The sequence below is a fragment of the Xiphophorus maculatus genome, chromosome 18 (assembly GCF_002775205.1).
Source record: "Xiphophorus maculatus strain JP 163 A chromosome 18, X_maculatus-5.0-male, whole genome shotgun sequence".
Classification (NCBI taxonomy): Eukaryota; Metazoa; Chordata; class Actinopteri; order Cyprinodontiformes; family Poeciliidae; genus Xiphophorus; species Xiphophorus maculatus.
In genome coordinates, this window is record NC_036460.1 from 26177414 (window position 1) to 26200510 (window position 23097).

Here is a 23097-nt window from a genome sequence, read left to right on the forward strand (position 1 = left end):
TTTATCCCCACTGAATAAAATAAAATAAAAAATAAATAAATATATATATATATATATATATCAAAGCAACAAAGAGCAGTACAAAAGTAGTTTGTTATCCATGTAGCCATTCTAGTTTGTGTAATTATACATTTTCCCCATTTTATTTGGCCTTGTAACTAACGGAGTTAACATGCTAACAGTTGTAGCATAAGTCAATGGAGTTTACAATAGTAGAAATTAGCATGGCGGCTAACGGACCCACGAGGTCGATATAAACTAACCAGTGCAACACACTCAGTCTAAGCAAGGAAACTATCGTCAATCAGGGGTGGGCACTCCTGGTCCTCGAGGGCCGGTGTCCTGCAACTCTTAGATGTCTCCCTGGTCCAACACGCTTGAATCCAACAGCTGAATCACTTCCTAAGTGCAGTCCAGTTCTCCAGAGTCCTGCTAATGACCTTATTATTTGACTCAGGTGTGTTGAAGTAGAGATGCATCTAAAAGTGGCAGGAGACCGGCCCTCGAGGCCCGGAGTTGCCCACCCCTGAGTCAATCCTCTGCCCGGCTGGCTGTTCCATCAATACTCAATCTCCCCACAGGGTTTACCTCAAGCTTTTAGCATAATACACTAATTAATGTCATGTACTGTTAAAGCATACAAGAATGTCATGAACTGACACAGAACCTTACCATGAGCTTAGCAAAGCTGCTAGCAGGCAAAATGCAAATTGAGGGCAGGACAACCAATGTGATTGGCTGACGTTACCCCAAACCACTTATTCTATTGCAGTGGTTCTTAACCTGGGTTCGATCGAACCTCAGGGGTTCGATGAGTCGGTCTCAGGGGTTCGGTGGAGCCTCTGCCGCGGAGGTAAAGACACACTTGTGTAAAGTCGTGATGACGCGCCCCGCTTGGCCATCACTTGCTGCAGAGGATCATGTTACATTGCTCGGCCAATCAGTGCTGTGGGGAATTTAGTGCACGCAGTATCAGCGGCTGTCGTAGTTGTACGTCGCGTGGTTTCTTTCTTAATATTTTAATCCATACTAAATATGTCGAGCACAAACAGAAGAAAATGAACAAACTTTGCTCTGAAGATGCACCTGCCAAGGTGAAGCCACGCCTCTCTGAACTGGTCTCCCAAAAACAGCAGCAGGAGTCACACTGATTTGCAGGTATGTCATTTGTGCAATACTTTATTCTGGCCCCCAAAAAAGTATTTTGTGGATTCAAAATGACAAAAAACTACTTTAATTTAAAATAAGAAAAAATCAAGAAAAATTTTTAATTCTGTGAAAATATCCAAATTTATTTTGAATTAGTAGAATAATAAAAAAAATATTTTTGGAAGCTGAAATTCTTTTATGGGGCCGAAATATTTTTGGGGGGCCAGAATAAAGTAACACTGTAACTTGCTGTGAGTTCATGGTTTTGTTCTTTGAGCAAAGGTGACGTTCATGCACGGCTCATTTTGTGCACCAGCAAAAAAACATATACCTATGTCTTGAATTTGGAAAAAAAAATTATTTTATTTATCACTAAAGAAGGGTTCGGTGACTGCGCATATGAAACTGATGGGTTCGGTACCTCAAAAAAGGTTAAGAACCACTGGTCTATTGGATGTTAAACTCTGTAAGAAACATATTCATAATTTTTTATATTCTTTTAACATGTTTTTAATCCATTAATTTCAGATTTTATCAATTAGATTCATGAATTCTAAACGTTAGTTTTTAATCACACACTTATGAAATTAATGGGGTTTTTTTATGTATTTTTTAAAACACTTTTAATCCCTTCATGACAGATTTTCTAATGTGGGTTACATTTGCGCAAGACTTCTTCATTGTCCATCATTTTGACAGACAAAAAAAACCAATCCAACACTTTGACCTGGATCCAGATTGACGTGCTGTTTGGTCAAGGAAATGTTTTTTTTTCTCCAATTCTACTTAAAAGTAAAGCGTGGATCTTTCTCAAATTTCAAGTTTGTAATTATTCTACGGCTATAAAAAGAGCACATATTTCTAGCTTTTTGTACATCTTCACCCGCAGTCAAATACGGCACCCACTAAAACATTCAAAAACAAAATCACGCATGCAAGTTGATTATTCCTGGAAAGCGATGTAGATGCATGAAAACCGATGAGTAATCAGCGTCTCTTATTGCCGTTCTTAATTAGTGTTGTCAGTTCATTTCCAGGGAGACGGCTGTTTGTGTCAGTGGGAGAACGGACCAGTACGGGTGCAAATAGAGAGTCGGTCTGAACCTCAGCCAAAGCTTTAGCTTCACAGAGCGACTCACATGAGGGAAAGACACGGGTGGAAGCAGAGATTACTGTGGGAGATAGAGTGCGGCTGGTTAAAGAGGATCAGTTTATCTTCACTGAGGCCTACATGACTCCCTGAGGGCTTTGAGAGAGAGGCTGACTTTTTTATTATTATTATTATTATTATTATTCATTTGATCATAACAGTGTAGCAGCATTTAGCTTGGATGTGAATTGTGTGGATTTCTTTTGGAAACTAGACACAATTTTCTCACAGGATGCGTTTGAAATTTTTTTTAAATTTTTTATAGAACTCCCATAAATGTCATGCATTTGTTTGTGACTCTTAATTCCTGACATTTACTCTTTAGCTGATGTTTGCTTTTTCTATTCCATAACCAGATGAAGCGCTTGTCATGGTAATCTGCCTCCCCCTGCAGGTAACACGGGGTACTGCAGCAAATCCACATTGGGTTTTGTGAGGTGACGCTTGACTTTTGATTATTCTTTCAAGTTTTGTCCCTGTTGACCAAAATGCTTCTGCAGTCCAGAATCTCCTGCAGCAAAAGTAAGAAAAAAAAGTGTTTATTCTGAAGAAAGGAATCCTATTAGCACATGTAAAGCGTGGCTAGACTAAATTGCAGCCCGCAGCTAAGAATAATTAGGCCAGAGCTGAACGAGGCTGCATAGTATCACATCATCATCCTCTCTATTAGCATCTCTGGATTTTTTTTTTATTTCAATTGTACCTTTGAAGGATTTAAGTTCACCTTAATTCCATATCCGCATCTTTAATTCCGGTTTCTGCACACACACACACACACACGCACACACACACACACACACACACACACACACACACTCAACACACCTCACATTTGCAACCCAGATAGAGAGAGAAAGAGAGAGAGAGAGCGCTCCGGATTAGTGAAGATTTTTCTTCATTTAATAAACAATTGGGTGACACAGTTGTGGGGATAAACCTCAAAGATCCACAAGAACCGTGTGGAACGAGGCCGGGCATTATCCTGCTCCATCAGGGGTGTACATGTGTGCATCCTGCGGGTTTCCCGCTGCAGGTATCCGCGTGCCGCGCCTTCTACATTGACGCAAAGATAATAATCTGACCCCTAACGATTGAGCGTCGCCTACGAAATACATATTGATCAACCAGGCGTCGCATCCGAAATGCGATGACTTCCTCGGGGTTGCCGTGACAGCTCGTCAGTTTGCGTTTTTGGTTCAGCGGGAAGGTCAGTCGGAGGGGAAAGCGAAATCAGAGCACCGTCAGGATTTGTGTAAAAAAAACCCAACAACCTGAAAATAGATGATTGGTCTGGACCCCGGGCGGCTGTACATTATCCATCAACATCAGGCTGACAACGGCGCCATGATAAAGATGTTAATCTCGTGCATACATGACTTGTCGATGGCTTCATTTCTCGACAGCTCTGACACGAGCAAACTGGAAATGAAGCCTTGAGACCAGACAAGGGGAAGATGTTTGCATTTGGATCTCCCGGTTCAGATTGATGATGAAAGTGCCACAGGCTGTTGTTAATGCCCTCCTTTGTTTTCAATAGGTTCCATTTTAAGTTTCAAAGAGCTGCTTGGCAATAAAAAAAACAAAACCGTAAAACAGTATCACTTGATACTTTGCAACTACAAAACACAGCGTGATAGACTAACCCAAAGTAGCCCGTCATTGGGAAGTCGAATAAAAAGTTTTGGTCTTTTGCAAATTCTCTCTATCAGTTTTACACATTTAGACAGCAAATGTTGTGGCCATTCTTTTTTTTTTTTTTTTTTTTTTTGCAAAATAGCTCAAGTTCAGTCAGAATGGATGTAAACATGAATGCTTCTATCTAAACTGTTTGATTGTAGCTCTGGCTGTTCGTTGACGGTCATTGTCTTGTTGGAAGGTGAACCTCTGCCTCAGTTTCAAATCTTTTGCGGACTCTAACAGGCTTCACATCAACCCAGCTTCCCTGGTAAACTAGAGCACCCCTCCACACTCTTCCCATTGATTGTACCGAACTCCATTAGGGGTTGAAAGGTTGGAAGTGCTTTAGACGTCTCCGTAACTTTACCCCTGATCTGTCTGCTGTTTTCCTTTGTCAACAATTTAGCAGTGTTTTAATGTTGCACTGACTCTTAGTAAGAGCGGTGGTCTCAAACTCCGTCCCTCGAGGGCTAGTATCATGCAAATTCTGCACGTGGTTGCCTTTCTATTACAAATGTGCGCAAAACTATATGAATATTCCGCTAATGCCGAAAAAACCCCCACAATTTTGCAATTGCGGTGTTTTCATTAAATAAGAAACGCAATTAAAATCAGACGTGAATAAGTTTGTTTACGCGACAAGTCATTAGAAAACATGCCACACCGTGATCCTCCAACTACTTCCTGTCATCTGCTTATTTGTTGTTTGCGCTGGTGGAAACATCCGGCGGTGGACCATGTGACTCGTGTGACGCAAAAAACAAAGTGTTTCTTTTGCAAAATTGGTTTTGCAAAATAAATCAATTTTGATACGGCCAAAAAAACAAAAACTACCTCATCCCATGGCCAAAACTTTTTATTGAAAAGGAAGAAATTTTTTGAAATTGTTTCCATTAAACAAATTTCTTTCAGAAATGCCAAATTGCGCATTGATACGGTCAATGGAAATGCAGCTTGTGTCTCTAATACTGGAGCCAGTTGTGCTGAAGCACAGAGAAATGTAAAAGTTGCAGAACTCCAGCCATTGAAGACCCACCACCGATTTAGAGGTAACAGAGTGAAGGAGTCGGAGTACAATTGGACGACACACTTTTCCATTTCCTTTATTAGTTAAAACAGATATTTACAACTTTGGTTAATATCCCTTCCACATTGCAATTATGCTCCGTTTTGTGTTGGTCCATCTGTCACATAAAATCATAAGGAAACACATACAGTAGATGTTTATGGTTGTAATATAAAAAAGAGGTGAAAGAGGGATATAAAAGTTTTTTAGTACTTTTAAGACTAAAAAAAGTTCTTAACTTTTTTAAAGAACTTTAAGAAAGATCTGTATTTTTTTATGTCAGCTGAGAGACTGACTTGATAAGTTATTTGAATTTAAAGTTGAGTTCAAAGTATTTTCAACATGGAAACATAGACAAGGATGCAGGTGATGCCGATTGCTGCAATACAAAATACTGATGATGCAAAAGAAATTGCACATTAAGTGAAAACAGCACATAAACAGCACATACATTGTGCAGATATGTAGTAAGTGGTTGTTGGTGTTTTGAGGAGAGACTAGTCTGGCCATTACCTTCCCACGCAATTCTGTATTTTTTTAATTTTTTTATTTCCAATTGCATTCTTGGACATCTTCCTACATATTTCTGCTCACTTGTGTGTGGAACCATCAGCCATTATGGTCTGCGCTCTCATTTTGATGCAGGTCCCAAAGGTCAGAACTGCAGTGGGCAGAAAGGCTTTCAAATTTTCTGCCCCTGTCACCTGCAGTAATACGCAGAAGGATTTAAAGTTATTGTTAGAGATTTTTATGTATTATCATTTCATTCTTACTCTGGTTCACCTTAAGTCTATAGATCTTAGTGATTTTCTGTTTAAAGTGATCTTCTGTTTAAAGTGATTTTCTGTTTAAAAAGTTCTCTTCTTTAAATGACCTGGAGGTCACTACTGTCTGTTCAACTTTACGTGAGATAGATAACACTGAGTTTCTCAGACTTTAAACCCTTTTGCAAGAACACCTCCTAATTTAATCAGTCGTATATTGTTTTCTTGACAGTATTGACCGAGATTTGAACCGGGCTCAGACCTTTGATCAGATATCACATCTGGACCTGGGTTGTTAGATGTTTGGGTTAGAAACTTTACGACCTCTGTTGTTTTTCCTGACTGCCCCCTTGCCTGTCCTTCTTTGACAATAAAAACAGGAGTTTTTGTGAGAACAGGTCAGAACGCTCTGTAGAACTGATCGGAGGAGAGGTTTTGATAGAGCGTTCTCCTTTTGCAAAAGCTCTACATAAAATTCATATACGTTGTCTGTGGTTCTTTCTTTTATTTAGGTTCGAAAGGAAAATACCTATCAGTTATCATCTCTTATTACCTTGTGGAAACTCAAATCAATTTTAAAGGACAAGAGACATCAGCTTACTTGGCTTCCATGACTGCCCTTATGTTTCAGAACGTGATGTCTCGTGGTTACGTGTGTCCGTTCGTATATTTTGGATTTGTTGTATGTTTTATGCTGCTGGCTTGGCCTATAGGCAAAATATGTTTTTAAATGAATAAAGTTGTTTCCTCGGTTAACTAAAGGATGCATTATTGGAATTGAGATTACCCTCATTTTCCGATTGCTCGGTATTATCTAAAAATCGACTTTTTAAGCTTTATATCATGTCATAATGTTATTCCCTCATCAAAAACATGTCTGTAGTGTTGCTCAGTTCTTTCATGAACGTTTGAAAAAATCATTGAGTCTCCCGTGACAACCATCCGGGGGTGCCTACACGCTCGCTCTCCTTTTACAATAAACAATGTTTTAAAGAGTCTGTTTTATTTTTACTTTGAAATGTGAAGAGAATTCAATTTTGATTCCTTTAGTTAACTTAATGATGTGAATACGCCTTACAAAGCAATTTAAACTATGAAAAAAAATATTTGGAAAGATTTATTTTTGAACTTTTGTCCTTAAACCCTTTTTCTAAAATCCCATTAGCAATGCAGTGTCTCCATCTGCAATAATGTTCTCTATCAAATTTGAAGACTTTTATTTTTTTTAAAGCTTTATTTCGCAACAGCATCTCTAATCCCTTTTTCCTGACTGGTTAAGTTCCATTAGTGATGTAGAATCTACTTTTTTATAATATAATAATGAAATTGGTAGGCTTTTATTTTGCTAAGCAGTATAAGCCTTATTTTGAAAGGCCAAAATAATACCCTTATCATGCTCCATTAGGATATTGAACCCGATTTTGTTGTTGTTGATTTTGTGTTGTTGATGAAACATGGAGGCTTTAATTTTGAAGAATTTCTGTCAGATTTCCTATGAGAGACGAACATAATCCCTTTTTTTTAGTTCAACATTCTTCAACCAAACTGGTGAAACTGTGTTTCATATGTGGACCCGTTCCCTCTTTCAATTTCAGTGGCACAGGGCTTGACATAACTTGACAAAAAAGTTGGCGGTCGTTCTTTTTATTTTCTCTCTGTCAAATTTGCAATTATTTCTGGGTTATTTTGAGTTTCTGAAATAATCTTTTTTTTTTTTTTATGGTACGAGTGAGGCGAGAGGCAAAATACGAAATCTCCCGCAAAACTATGTTAGAAAATGGCTCAACCTGGTTTTTTGTTCTTACGTTCTGCTACCCAAACAATATCTGCATTTTCCACCTGCGAGCCTCCGCCCACAGTTCTCCCGTCTCTTCTCATTCTGAAAAAGAAAGAAGGCGTGTCCAGCTGGGCAGATGCGTCCACCTCAGCAGGCGGTCTGGTCCGCTCGCTCTCTTTTCCTCTCTTGTTCGCCCATGATCCCGTCTGAGCACATGAGGCACACATTTCTCCGTTTTCCTCTCGGCAGCCGGGGGACTTTTGAGGGGCAGCTGGAGCTCTGCTCTCACTTTTTCGTTGTAGTTTCTGAATCAAGCTTCAAACTGGAGACGCAGGTAGAAATCGGCTGCTGGGATCAGCTGATCCAGCTTCAGCTGTCTGGTTCTGGTGACTGGGCGCCTTGTGAGTCTGAAAGTTTCCTCTCGCATCTTTTTTTCCTTTCGAACTTTCAGCATTATTTTGTCACTTTTGTTTTAGCTCAGCTTTGCCAGTCGCATAAACTTATGGACACATGTTTTCTTCTTTCTGTAACAGGTTCATTTTTCATGCAAGATTGTCTTTTCCAGATTGAAATTGAGTAAATGAGCTTTTTTGAAAAAAACATCTGTTCATCTGAGATGATACACGTGCAGTTCTCGTGTCATTTTGCAAAATTATACACGTGTTGAAGATTTTATGAACGTATTCACTAATTAAATCATTTCCTCAATCAAACCTTTTCTTTTATTCTTCCATTGTTTGTATGCGCTTTTTACCCATATAAATCAAAAAAATACAGTTGGTTTAAGATTCATTTTACACACAAGACAGCATACTCATCAATTTTATGTCAAATTATTTCATGACATTTTGCCTGGAGGCAACTTTATGTCTTTACCATAGTTTTACAATCATTACACAAAAAATGAAAAGGAAGAACATATAAAGGGATCTAATTGGTTTTAATGAATGCAGAAATGCAACAATTATTTCCATTTCGACTAAAATAACACGACAAGCATAATAACTATGGTCGTTTTTTGTATAATAGCATAATTGTTATTTTCATGGCGATACCTAGACTAAGGTGAAAACATAAATACTTGTTGAACTCACAATAAATTATTATGGCCTATACCATTCAAAGCTGTGGAGACACTGGTACAGATTCCCTTTATTGAATTGTGCATAATTTATTTTTTTTTTAATGATTGTAAATATGTATATAGATTGCCTGTTTAAAAGCAGTTTTCAAGTAGCCTAAATGCGCTTAACAACAAGCTGATATTAGTTTATTAAAAAGTTGAATCATCTGTGTAAGCAGCCTGCCTGCTCAGCAGACATGCTGCTCCTAGCAGGTCAATGTCTGTTGACAGCGGCAGCTTAATACGAGTAAAAAGTGGAGCCCTCTTAGTTCCCACATTCTGTATTTTGGTGTTTTTATCATATTCCAAACAGCTTTATTTGTCATTTTTTTGTCAGTGAAGCAAAAGTTTACTGGCCTTCGTTCAGCTAGCTTACCAACAGCGCATAGCAACAAGCAGGTATTGAGTGACTCAATGCCTGCTGCAGCTGGTTAGCACTAATTACTTTTGTTTAAGCATAAGATGCATCAAATTTTCAGTGCGTTTGATTCCCTGTGATTAGTGTGTCCCATGATTGATTTGCTTTAGTTGTGATACCTGAGTATTCATGTTCCTGAAGGTAGTAGAGAGTTGTTTTTTGTTGTTGTTGTTGTTGAAATGCTTTAATTACTATCATGTTGAATAGCTGAGTGAATGTTGTAGACTCTGAAATCATTCATCCTGCTTTCATGTGAGTGAGTCATGCCAGTCATCACAGGTTTCCAAAGCAATATCAATAAGAGGAAAATGTATGGAAATATAATGATTCTAAAACTTATGAGGCCAAAAATGAAGAAAAATACTCAAATCTGAACTGATTTTATCTTTGCAGATGTGGAAAGAAAAACAAAGAATTGTCCAGTGGGAGTTTATTATTATTTATCTTCATATTCAAAGGTTTTGTGTTTGCAAAACCAAACCAGGCATTTATTTATTTACTTATTTATATTTTCAAATCACAGGAAAACTATGTCAAATATTGCAGGAAAGAATAAGATTTATTATTGTGACGTTACAGAGCGTAGCTCCGTGGTTACAATCATGTTTGTCTCTTAGACCTGCACAATTAACACCTTATTAACCCTGTGTACGATCCTGTGTTATTTACCCAGGTGACACCCGAAAGGTGGAGATGCCCAGCAGAGAGATGGAGGTGGTGAAGGGCCAGCTGGTGGTGTTACAGGCCTGGTACAGCCCCAGCTCCGACATCTCCCAAAACACCGTCATTTGGCACTTTACAGGGAACGATTCCAAGCAGGTAAGAAGCATAATGCTGGGAAAGTGGAAGCATCTACTACATATCAAATGCCTTAACTACAAAAATACACATTTTGTTCAGGAGTACACAGTTGTAGCTGACTTGGATCTATATATAGTGCTTGGAATTTGAAACTTGGCTTTAAAGGACCAAATTTGAGGAAAATATGCAAAATTTCCTCAGAAATTTAAGTCAAATATTTCCGTGGAAACAGTTACTTTATTTCAAGTTTACATTCCAAAAGATCTGACAGCAAACTTGTTTAGATGTAAGATCAGTCCTTGTAAACTGTAGAGTTTAATCTCCAAAGTTAGCGTCTGAGTTTTTTGCATCAATAAATTCCATCGTGACCTTTTTCCCTCTGGGTGTTTCCTGCGTTTTCCGAGCTGCGCTGTGGATTTGTAAAACTGCCGCCGCCCTCATCTGTCCCATGACCCTGTTCAAACCTCTATTGGTACAAAATGAACAGTCACTATTAAAGAATTACCATAAACTGATGCATTTTTCTGGCTGATCCTCTTGAGTACTATAGCAGAGTTCATTGAACTTAAAATCCCGGGACGAAAATACAACCTAATAGATTTGTTAGGATACAGTTATTATCATGTGTCAGATGGAAATGTGCTCTTTTTTTAGCGCCTGAGATCTGCTCACCTTTAAATCGAAAGGCTAACAAAACAGATTATTTTTATATTGCAGGATGCCACTTTTGTCTCTTATCTGCAGAACTCAGGATAATATCTAACTTTACAGCTAATGATAATTCACAGTTAAAGGCAGGAGCTAAGGATAAATGTCAATAACGGCACCTACTCTTTCTGCTGCGCACTTCCATCCTGCAGATGCATAGCTGCGCACGCGATTAACATAATCTAAACAATTTCAGCGTGTGATGCCTGTGAGCTTATCTCAGACGGAAAATCAGCCTAAATTTCAACATCCTCCATCTGCAGACATCAGGATTATCTTCATGTCAGGATGTCCGCTCCTGTTGTTAATCTGCACTTCTTTACGAGGCTGCCGCCGGCGGTGTGCTTTACAGGAATACATAAAGTTCATGGCCTTTGAAAATTTTGCACGTTTTTAGTTTATTTATTGGGGATTCCATATAATAGAGCAACACAAAACGGCAGCATGAGGTGGGAGAGTTCAAAGAGCATGAAAAATTTTGTAAGGTGTTACAAAATTGTGTAATTGTAACAAAACATTTAACTGTTTTTTTTTTTGTTACAGACCTGAGTTTGTACATGTCTGTTCCTACTTTTAGGGGAAAACGCAGCCTTGTTCATGTATATCTGTGTAAATCACAGCCAGAGCAAAAGCTGCGTGGCATTTAAAAAAGACCAGAGCCGTTTCATATCCTCCAGTTTTTACGTTCAAATTAATTGTCTAAATCATCTTTAGAATCATTTTGCTTCAGAATAAATATATAAATATCACTTTTAAAGAACTTATAGATTGTAATGTAGTATTTACACTCCTAGGTCAATAAGCATGTTCTGAATGAGTAAATCGAACCCTCGGCTTGATTTATTAAACCATTTTTTTCTGAGATTCCACAAAATTTATTACCGTTGTTGTATATTTGTATAAAGAATATGCAATATTATACTGTTGGATTGATTTCTTCTGCCTTTTGTTCCCAACACAAAAGATCTGCAACATCACTTATTTGTTTAGAAACAACTTTGCAACTTTGTAAGACCAACCAAATACAAAAACAGGCGCAAACTGCTGCCCACTGTTGGGACTTGAGATGATGTATTGCTCCTTGGTGCATATGTGCAATCTGCTTTGTGAATCCGATGCTGAAGTCCAGAAAAAGATTGGAGCAGAACAGCTGCGAAAAGCTGGGAAAGATTGCTCTTCCGCGTGAACAAGTGTTTCCTTTCTCCAGCGATTAACGTCCCAATCTACCGATCTACTCTCTCTGCGCAGGTGATCAACTTTAGTTCAGGGAAAGTTGGGCACGGACAAAACGAGTTCACCAAGAGAGTGGGCTTCAGTGTGACCATGCCCTCCGCCAACCTGTCCATCTACATCAACAACACGCAGGAGAGCGACTCGGGCCTCTACTTCTGCCACGTCATCGTCCCCGGAGGGCGCGGCATTTCCGGAGAGCTGCGGCTTAACGTCAAAGGTAACGAAACCTTTGACGACGCTCGAATATGTGGAGTCTTTATAACTTCAGGTCAAGTAACCACATTTTGAGGGATTTTGGACTGAGGCAGTCCGCTAAAGGAAAACATAAGAAACCAAACTCATCTGCTGTTAAGGGATTCGGTAAGCTCTGAGAGAATTATGTCATCCTCCAGAAGCAGATAGAAACAAGAGCGAGAGACGGAGGCGGGAGAAGGGGGGGGAATCTAATATCTACTTATTTTTATGCAATCTGGCCACTGCCCTAAGAAATCTCTACATCACCCGCAGTGGATTAAAACAAATCTGCATGTTCAGGAAAGGGTCATGGATGTATTTTCTCATCTAACATGTGTCAATATGCCGTAATAACCGCATATGTCTGCGTCCAGTCCCGCCCTCGCCGCCCCTGTGCAGCATGACGGGGAACCCGGTGGTGAAGGGCAACGTGACTCTGAGCTGCCAGTCCAGCCAGGGAAAACCCGCCCCTCACTACAAGTGGACCAAGGCCGCGCCCACGTCCGAGGTCTTTTTCTCCCCAATGCAAAGTGAGTATGTCTGAATGGAAGTCTGCTCAAACACTCTGTGCACCTACATTTAAAATTAACAGGACTAAAGTGTACAAAATGTCTTTCTTGAAAGGATCTCGTTGACTCCAGTTTTCCGACTTTCTGCGTGTTATTGTTTACATCAGAACATTTTGGAGGGCAAAAAGACTCTCCTTTCACTTTCCATCCAAAGCGGGCAGTCCAACAACTCTGTTAGCAAAATGAAACCTGGAGATGTCGCTGTTATTAATTTAGTGCGGTACGCCACAGCAAAGAGAAAACAACACATAAAAACAATTGTTTTTAAAACAGCTCAAAACGACTCGTGTTTTTCCTGTTTCTCGCTCTCCATGTCAGCTACGCTACACACGGACCTGCAGCCATAGCAACTGACTGACAACAGCTCCACCAGTGTGTCAGGTGGACAACACCTAAAAAAATAACACGCAGACATTTCCCACACAAAGGACAAAACATTCAGTCTGTTACAGTTTTATCTTTTCAGGCTTGATGTTTATTTTGCGATTATTAATAAGTGATCGTCTGAACATAGCAGAGGTTGATTAGCTAATCTAAACACCTGCTCTACTGATGATTTGTCAGAGAGCGTGTGGGTCGCCTTTTTTTTTTAATTAAACTGAGCCAAAACACACAGAATTCTGCAGCACATGTGCATTCTAAGGTTATCAAAGTCAAGCTAGCATAGCTGACCTCTTTAGTAGCAAAGTGCATGTTACTGTATTTGTAATTATAAGTAGCTCATGGAGGAATTTGTACATTTTGCAAATTCAACTAGCGACTTGTGCTATACAGTTTCATCATAAGTAGTAGTAATACCCCTTAAATATTGTTTGTTTCACACAACCACAAACATGAATGTGTTTCATTGGGATTTGATATGACAAAGAAAAATGTGGAACGCATATTCAACCTGCTTTATTTCAAAACTCCTAAATGAACTCCAGTTTTGAGTCATTTTTAAACAGAGACCACCAGTCAGTGTAAATCCAGCTGTTCTGTGAAAGTCTTAAAGGTTTGTTTGAGAACACTTAAGAATAAATTACACAATGAAAACCATGGAACAAAGCATCATTTTTATGCTTTTCACTTAGATGAAAATAAAATAGGCCCCAAAGGTTAAAGCTTAGGTAACGCGGTGTTCACTGACCCAGGAAAACGTTGGATTTTTCTGGCCAGTTAAGCCTAAACATTGGCATATTCTGGTCACAAGTGATTTTGTTTGAGAGATTTTGTTTGTGTTGTTTTGAAATTACTGTGTTCCTATTTAGGTTTTACTCGGCATGTTGCATAGTTAAAAAAAATGGATCTATTCCGAATAAATAATTTCACAGCCACGCTGTTGTGCGCAGTCTTTCACTGACATATCTTAATTTTTTTTTTACAAAGAACTGAGTTAGTTTTAACATAATTACATTCAAAAGACACAATTTCACACTGTACATACAGACTAATATTTTGCCATTTCGTCACATTCTTACTATTTCCACACACCTTCTGTCTTAGTTCAGGCTTCGCAATGAAGGAAGGTTGCCTCAAGTTAATAAGATGTAAGCAGACCGGGGGAAAATGATTGGAGAAATTCTCTGAGGTCTCTGAAATATTAACAGCGTGCCATTTGTGGCAGGCATTACTATTTTTCATAAATCATGTACAGAATCAGCTGCAAAATAATTAAAACCTCATGTCTCTCCCGGCAGACATATGGAAGCAGGATGTTACTTTTTCTTCACTCTGTACTGGATGTCTAATCAAATTATAGAAACACCAAAAGGGGCGCTGTTCTGTTGAGCCAATTACCTTGAAAACAGTCCTTTGTACCCACTTTCTCTTTCTTAAAAACAGCTTGTTAAAGTTTTACTGATGCTTAACCCAAAGCGTTAGCTTAAATGCTAAAAATCATCTCACGTTTTACACAAAGGAATCAACTTCTGTAGAGATAAGGTACACCTCAGGGACACTTTCTCGGTTTTCCACGCCGAGCTGCGGCGTGAAATCTTCTTTTTTTTTCTGAGGATGGAAGCGCACGGAAATAATGCATGCCACATGCATTATTTCACAGGTTTTACGGATGCTTGTTTTCAGACGATGCCGCAGAGACAAACACCATCTGCTTCCGAACAACGGGACTAAGGCTGATTGATTGCGTATTGACTTAACCGCTTTGATCCCTTGGCCTTCATCTCTTTATTGCTGAAAAGTCCCCAGACTCGTAAGAGGGAAACTACTCCCTCTGATTGTCCATTAACCCAGGTTTTAGCGGGCTGCACACACAGACGCATCACATTGTCAACGCTCAACTTTATCTGTGCTGATGCTAACTTGTCTGAGCTCTTTTTTTCCCCCAGCATTCTCTCTCTTTCTCTGTCTGTTGACTCTCTCATGTTCATGATTTCCTGCTGAAATCTATAGGTTGCTTGATCGCCCCCTCCCTCCTTCCTATCACTTTGCTCCACTTCTTCCTCATCGCCATCGTCTCATTCACGCTCGCTCTTTCTCTCTCTGTGTTTACCATCTCTCCTCCTGCATAAAATCCCAGAATGGAGAGCCTGCCCCCAGCCCATGCTTGTCCTTGGGTTCATGGGTAAGGCTTTTCAATCATACATTCTCCCTCCCACCGTCCACCTAAAAAGTAAATAAATAAAAAATAATCCTCACCATTCTGAGGAGTTGTAGTTTCTCGCCTGTACCTGCCATTTGTTGGAACGTCAGAAAAAGATTTAAAGGGAAGGAACAACCCATAAAATCAAAAAATTAGGGCATTGATTTTTTTTTTTCTCAATTGACTTGAAAATATCCAGAAACCAAATTTGAAGATGTGCAGTTATTCTTATTTGCTTAAAAAGGGTGACAATAGTCCTTTAAATCTTTACACCATGCATGTCTTGTTAGTTTCTGTTGCTTTTGCTGTCATCTATTCAAGTAGAGCATATTTACATGTAGAGTGTACATTATATTTTCAGACAAAATACTCAAATACTGGCAGAATCCAAAAGATTCTCAGTTTGATTTGAGCTGCATGTGCTCTAGTAACCGTTACCTCACTCTTCAGTGTTGTGTGGATCCAGTTGCATTACAAGCTCCATTTCTTCCCAATCTGACACAGCGTGCCATCAATAAGTTGCCTCAAAGTCTGTCTCTTATATTGTTTTCCTGACATGTTAGCTTTTGAGCCGTGACAGGCCAGTTCAGGTTCACTATTAACACTTAAAACTGTCTGCACACTGTTTGTTTTGTTGTTGCTGAACATATGTGTGAGTGATTTCTTGTACTCCTTTACTGTCCTCTGTACTCTCAGTTAAAACTTTATATGTATAAATAGAAGCAATGCAGATGTATTTTGACTACCTGAAGTTGGATGTATGATGGGACATTTTTTCCATGTTCTGCTTTTGTCCGCAAAGCTTGGGAAAGAAGAGAATAAGTGAATTTAAAAATGTAACGGTATTTCTGTGGAGCATGTGATTTGTATGCGGCCATCTTGTTTTGTGTGTTTTGGATGCGGAGTGTCTTAAAGCCCATATGGGCTGGACACCGTAAGTACATGACTGGCAGGGCGCATTCACACCAGGCCCGTTTAGTCCGTTTTTACTAAACTCTAGTTCCTTTCTAGAAAGTCAGGTTCATTTGCAGACCAAAAGAGTTAACTCTGGTCCGCCTAAAACCAAGGTCTCTGTTAGATTAGTGTGAACTCTGGTGTGGTTTTAATGCAATTGTGAATGCCTGAGACCACTCCAAAAGCAGGAAGCGAAATATAGCACAGGGCATTCTGGGTAAATAAAATCTAAACGAAACGCAGGAGTCTAGCGGGAAAAATGGTTAGTTGTCTCTTACAGAAGACAAAAGAGAAAACCTTCAACCACAAAAATCTGATGGCACTTCTTTTTTTTTTTTTTTTACATTTCATGAAGAAGCAGGTTGCGCTTTCTGTCTTCTTTAGAGGTGTTTGTGTCATTTCCTACAGTAGTTACTGTTGCAGTGCCACCGCAGGCGAGGAGGGGGAACAGGTTTTCCTAAAGGGGTTGGTTTGTTTGACACAGGGCAATATCAGGTGTGAAATAAATCGATTAATCAAGGCCCAGGTTTGAGAAAAGCCATTCCAAACAGCTGCCAACAGGCCCAGGTCTGGTTGTTCAAGCAACTTCGCCCCCAACAGCAGACCTTAAGACGATTAAAGAAGTCTCCAAAATCCCTAAATTGTGCAGATTTTTCCGATTGTGCAGAAGAAAGCCATTGTTCACTTAGGGAAAAAATGAAAATAAAAGAGAAATGCAGCATTCCTGGAGAAAAGCCGTACACATACAGTTCAGCATGGAGGTGGACTGGCCACTGTTTGGGACTGATTTGCTCCAGCCAGACCTGAACTGCTTACTGCCGTTTAAAAAAAACTTCCTCTCTTCTCCAACGACATCTTGATTTTGTCACCTGATATAACCCACCAAAATTATGCTTCTCCCATAAGTTGCAGAGTTGAAAAATCCCACAATCCCCAAACACTGGAAAGGATTAAGCCGCAAATTAGCAAACATGAAAATCCATCTTGTGTTTTCATGTTGTGCTGGATAAACCCCACTGGTGTGCCCCAGTTGTTTCCAGGTATATTAAGAGTTACACAGGAAGTGCACTCACTGCCATTAACTGTCATGGTGAATCGCAGTGATGGCGGGGATTCTCGTCTCAATGTGAAGCAGATCCCCCCCCAGCGTGCATCGTCTTGAACTCGCTCCAGGCTCTGAGTCAGCTGACGTATCGCTAATCTGGCATCATCGGGTTCATTTCTTCGCAGCTGATTTTCAAGATGGAGGCATGAGATAATCCGACCGAGGCTGATGCAGGGGGACGCATGCACAGCTGTTCCTATTTGGGATTCACTTGGATTTTGTCATGTCCTTGACAAGAGAGGCAGGAAACAGTGAAAAGATTATCCGTTCGCTCCGTGAATGAGACACTGAAAGGGAGGGTCTTTTGGCTTAGACGAAGAACACTTTTATGTCATTTTAAGATTGTCATGTTGAACTATAATCTGATATCAAAAGCTGCAAGTGCAGTTTCTAATTTGCTAGTTTTGTTTATTGTTAGAGTGCAGACCTGAAAGGCAGTAGGGATTTCTTTGTTTTTGAAAACCCATGTATTTAAAAAAAAATACATTTTCTTTTTCTCCTGACTTTAAACGTCATCTGCAAGTAAAAAAAAGAAAAGAAAAGAAAATTATTAAACTACTTTAAAGCATTTTTTTCCCCCCTTTGTGGGACATTTTTTTCCAGAGAAGAAAAAAAAAAAAATTTTTTTTGCACCAAAATTGAAGAACCTATAAACACATTTTAAGTATGTGTCAACTTGATGTGACACATCTGTGACTGCATACACAAAACAGACAAGGGTGCATTTGCAACGTTAGTGCGAGGGAACGTAAAAGAAAATCTAGAACTGCAAGCAGTTATGAACGGGCTTCAGGGGCAATTTTTACTCAATAACACGTGTCATCTCTTTCATATTGCTACCAAAAAAAAAAAAAAACACATTGGATGAAGGCATGCTGCAGTACGACGAGCAAGATTGGATTTCAGGGGATTTGAAGTGGAAAGTCCCTCGTGAGGCTTGTTTGTTTTTGTTTTTTTTTTCCTGCAGCCCGTGTTTGTAGCTTACAATTTTAAAACCAGATGTGCAAAGAGGAACAGATTGTGTAACAGATGCAAACATACTCAGCGATGTGTCGTGACTTCTGTGTGAGAAATTATTAAAACGCCCGGAGTTGCCGACCAATAGGCCTGCCGCTGATCTGATGTAAATGCAAACGCGGTGTTGACCAAGCAAGGGCAGCAGGAAAAAAAACGGGACAAATTCTTTAATAATGACAGCTAATGTCATTGGCTGGGCTGCACGATGTCAGGAAAAAATGAAATTATTTGTAATATTGCTGAAATTTGCTATGAGAATATTGATTTACCCAAATTTTACTGTCACCTTTCTTCATCATAACACAACTCATCAGTCACTAAACACATGCACCCACTGTGAGCATTGGATCGGACAGTTGGGAGTCCTTTTTATTTACTAAATATATATTAACAATATGCAAAGTGTACGTCCCTAACGAGCAACAGGGGAAACAATTTATAATGCTCAGCAAAAAGTTTTAGAAGACGTGCAGATATGGTGTTTGATGATTGGACTCAGTTTTATGTAGGAGGGTAACAGGAAGAGATGGCGAATGCAAATGCATGCCACACTTTTAAGATTATTGTTAAAGAATCCTGAAACGTTCCTTTGTGTTGCCGTATGAGTGTCGACCTCTGCAGCTCCTACAGAGTTGACTTCTTTTTTTAAATGTTCCTTAAAAAAACGATTGTTATGTGAAATTTACTTCTTTGATTCTTTCATGCATGTTTGAAGAATCCTTGAATCTCCCGTGGAAACCGTTGCTCTCACAAATTAAATCCTAACCCTGGTTCCCCCAGACTAGTGGCAGATGCAATTAGCAAACGCCTGGTGGAACTGCGTATCTTCTGCGCATAAAATGCAAACTACTCCTCGATCCAACGTTCCTAAGAACGGTTGGAAACTGCATAACGACAAACATCGTGATGACGTGCTGCAGGAAGTGTTGGAAAGAGCAGGAGCTTCTTAAAGAGACAGAGATCCAATCTCAGTGTCAAACTGCGCAGTCGAATTTCTTCTAAGTTATGTTTCATATATAGAGCCATAACAACTAAAGGTAACATAGTTACTTGATTGTGCTATAAAATGGCACTATATGTCTGAAAAATAGATAACACCGGCTCATCACAAGCATCTTTGGATTTACAGAGAAGCTGTACTTGTACTGAAAGTAAACACTGTTTACAAAAAGCTGACTGTGTTTGCTACAGCCACAAATTAGCTTGTGCGGTCTTCACTCACTGTTCTCCTCCAAAGTCCCCTGACTTGTCTTAACGTTCACAGTAATGTTCCTGAATATGTGTCCATCTCTTAACCATGCGGTTGTGTTGCAGATGAGAGACACGGCACCCTAAGGCTGAGCAACCTCACCAAAGGCATGTCGGGGAAGTACATCTGCCGAGCCAGCAACACGGCCGGCTCCGACAGCTGCTCCATTAACCTGGAGGTCATCACCCGTACGTACCCTCGCTCTTCCGCCCCCCTCAGAGAATCTGATGGTACTCCATCACACACCACAGCTGCGACGCTGAATCTAAATGCTGCTTGTGGTTTTTGTTTTACAGCTTCCAACGGTGGAATGATCGCTGCAGCGACTCTGGGGTCCGTGGTGGGGCTGGTCGCCATGGTGCTCATCCTCATATTCATACTGAAGAGGAGGCAGGACACGGAGGAGGAGATGGCCAACGAGATCAAGTGAGGGTTTGACTATGATCGCTTTGTTATCTACATTAGGGAATCAAAATTGTCGCAGATTTGTTCAATAGAATCATAAACTGTAGGTATAGCCTAAAGGGAGACTGTATGTTGGATGTATTTTTGTTCATTCTCATACAACAAGGCAGCAAAACAGTAATAGCAAGGTTTCCCTCAGTGTATTATAAGCCTGGCGGGCCACCAGGCTTTATTTGTGCCCCCACCAGGCTAAAAATTGCTTCTTTTTTTAAAAGTGTTTCTAAAATGTTTGCATTTTTTAAGACTATATAGTTGGGTTAGGGTTAGTCCTGACAGTATAATACAAGACAAATAATCTGTGGGAAAAAAAATCTGGTTCCTCTCTCTATGAGAGCAGGTGGGTGCGGGGCTTGCTGGCTCAGAACCCGTTGAGAACTGCAGGAACGCAAAAAACCCCCAAAAAAGTCAGCCTCTTGAATGTTTTCCTTTCTTTCTCTAACACAGGGAGGACGCTCAGGCGCCAAAGCGAGTGTCGTGGGCCAAGAGCAACACCGGCTCAGACATTGTGTCAAAAAACGGCACCCTGTCCTCCATAGCCACCAGCCCCCGCTCGCAGGACCTCCACCAGCCCAAATTCCCGTACCCGTACTCCCCCATTTCGGCATCGGACACGGGCTCGGTGATCAACGCCTACCAGCTGCGACCCGGGACGGCCTGCAGCCTGCAGGGGCTCCCCGGGTACAACATGGGAGGCGGGACCCCTGTACGCAAACACAAGAGGCCGCCCAGCGCGAACGGAGGGCCCCCGCAGGTCGCCAGGGGCCCAGTGGTTGGCACCCTGCTGAAAAGAACTGAGGGGCCTCAGCCTCAGGTTCCTGGCCCGGTCGCCGCGTCGCCGCACATCAGCTCCTCCACTCTGACGCGCATGGGGGCCATCGCCGTCATGGTGCCGGCCCAGAGCCAAGCAGGCTCCCTGGTGTAGCCAGCAGAGGACAGATGGAGAGAACGTCTCGGGGTGCAGAACATTTCCTCATCCGAGGAGAAAATGTCCGACGAGGGACTTTATTTGCAAAAACTTTACCTTCAGGTTGTTGGAGGAATCAAACTCAGTGCAGCGTTCCTCGTCTCTCTATAGCATTTGTTCCAGATGCGGCATTCACGCTCAATACAGAGAAATATATATTTATTTTTACACGCCTCGTAATGGAATCCAACTGTTGAGATAGGCTGGTTAGCATTTTGTCTCGATATAAAAACACTGAAAAGTATCCTAAAGGGTTTTGCAGCTGATGGAAAATGAAAATGTTTTGACTACATTTCTAAGCTTTGTATAATAACCTTATAATGGACAGATTTATGTCCCTTTCTCCCTGCCTGTGTAGGGATTAGTCTTCAGTTTACCAGGCGTTAGTTCTGAGCAAAAAAAAAGGAAAGAAAAACTCAAAGTTCAGGTGCAAGTATTTTACTTTCCTCGACTTGCTCACGTTGTGTTTAATTAAAATGTGTGCAGAAATATCAGAGTGATTCCGTGGTGTGGTACTGAGCGTTCATTTTTAAGGAGTACTTTACCTGTTACGGTAGCTTGAACGTGAACTAAGTGTTGAGTGTAACGTTGATGGTTTATAATTACGGTGCTTGATTTTTCATCAGCCACTGCAGACGTTTAGGCCGTTTGGGTTTTAACAAAGAAAACAGCTCGGCGGGTTCAGCCGGTTCTGGTTTTCTTGCAAATGCTGGAAATAATGTGGCTGATGCTGTGAAAGCTGAAATATGTAACTTTTATTTATTAGAAGGTATATTGTTTTTTATATATACATATTTGTTAAAACTTTCACTTTGTCAGAACAGTATTATACATAACCATTTATCTGTAAAATTAAAAAAAAAACAAAAAAAAACTAATAGTTAATGCGAGCAATCTCGGTCAGAAACAACCAATCAGAGTTACTAGAAAGCCGTCAATCAAGCTAATGTACTTGCTGCTAAATGTGCAGAAACTACTTACCGGTACAGAAAAGCTGTTTGTTCACAGTTATCTGTGGCTATGCTAACTAGCCTTAGCATTTACGGCAGACTGTTGTGGGTTAGCAGCTGTGCTAAGATGCTAACACCATCCTCCTGGCTCTGATTGGTTGTTTCTGACCAAGCAGTGAAACCACAGGGAGGAGTCCGAGAAGTGCAATTTTTTTTTTCCACAATCATCGTAATCATAATTCTTCTGAGCAAGAATTATGACCATACATACTGTCATGACACAGTGGCAATTTTAACAAATATGTAAAAACAGTTTCTTAATGAAAGTTACCTACTGCAGCTTCAAAAGGTTTCACATGTTATTTTGAATGCAGTTGTCATTTCTCACGTTTATTTTGTTGTTTTTAAATAAAATGTTCTGGATTGTTTGACCACTAATGTGAGTTTTATATTTTGAACAATACGGAAAAAAAAATGACCAAAGTGTGAATCAGGCACAATATATTTGTTTAGAGGAAGATTAGATGTTTTATTATGGAGTGCAAACACAACCTTTCCGCTGACCCCAGACTAGAAATCTGGATAAAAACACACTCAAAATGCACTTACAACATCAGACGGGACATGGAAGGCCACTTGGAACAAAAATGTGTTATTGACACCAACGTTTGACTCTTTACAAACTAACATTTTAAAGACATCTAATTTTATAAAGCTATTTGTAGTAGCATAAAATTTACATTTTTTCAGTAACTAGTGAATGTAACTTTGTATTCTAAGCTTATAAACTGTGACAGTGATGTCGTCTTCATACCTTTATCTCTCAGTTTAGCCTTAAACTTCTATCTACCATCTGGGCTGTTTATAGTTTGCTTTTCTCAGCCCAAACCTCAGCTTCACATTGTAAAAAGAAATAAAATAAGCATTAAGTCATGATTTTCAGCATGTGAAGAAATATTTACCGATTTATAAAGTTCTTTTGTTTTGGTGTATTTGTCAAATGTTTCATATCATACTGTACTAATTTTAATATCAGAGAAATATAGCAGAGACAAACGCCTCCAAACCAACCACGCTCTACATGATAAAGTCATTTGTGCCTCATTTTTAAATCATCAACTGTGGTCCGCTGCATTTTGGAAA

General features: G+C 40.0%; 1 protein-coding gene across 1 annotated transcript in view; it reads left to right on the forward strand.

Moving 5' to 3' along the window:
- Positions 1-22786, forward strand: part of LOC102235673 (endothelial cell-selective adhesion molecule-like) — a 71878-nt gene extending 49092 nt beyond the window's left edge. Inside the window, exons 2-7 of the mRNA XM_023351383.1 lie at positions 9798-9943; positions 11882-12083; positions 12475-12630; positions 19641-19763; positions 19872-20001; positions 20485-22786. Of these exons, the coding sequence (XP_023207151.1) occupies positions 9798-9943; positions 11882-12083; positions 12475-12630; positions 19641-19763; positions 19872-20001; positions 20485-20962 (1235 nt within the window). The 3' untranslated portion in view covers positions 20963-22786. The remainder of the gene's footprint in view (positions 1-9797; positions 9944-11881; positions 12084-12474; positions 12631-19640; positions 19764-19871; positions 20002-20484) is intronic.
- The last annotated feature ends 311 nt before the right edge of the window (positions 22787-23097 follow it).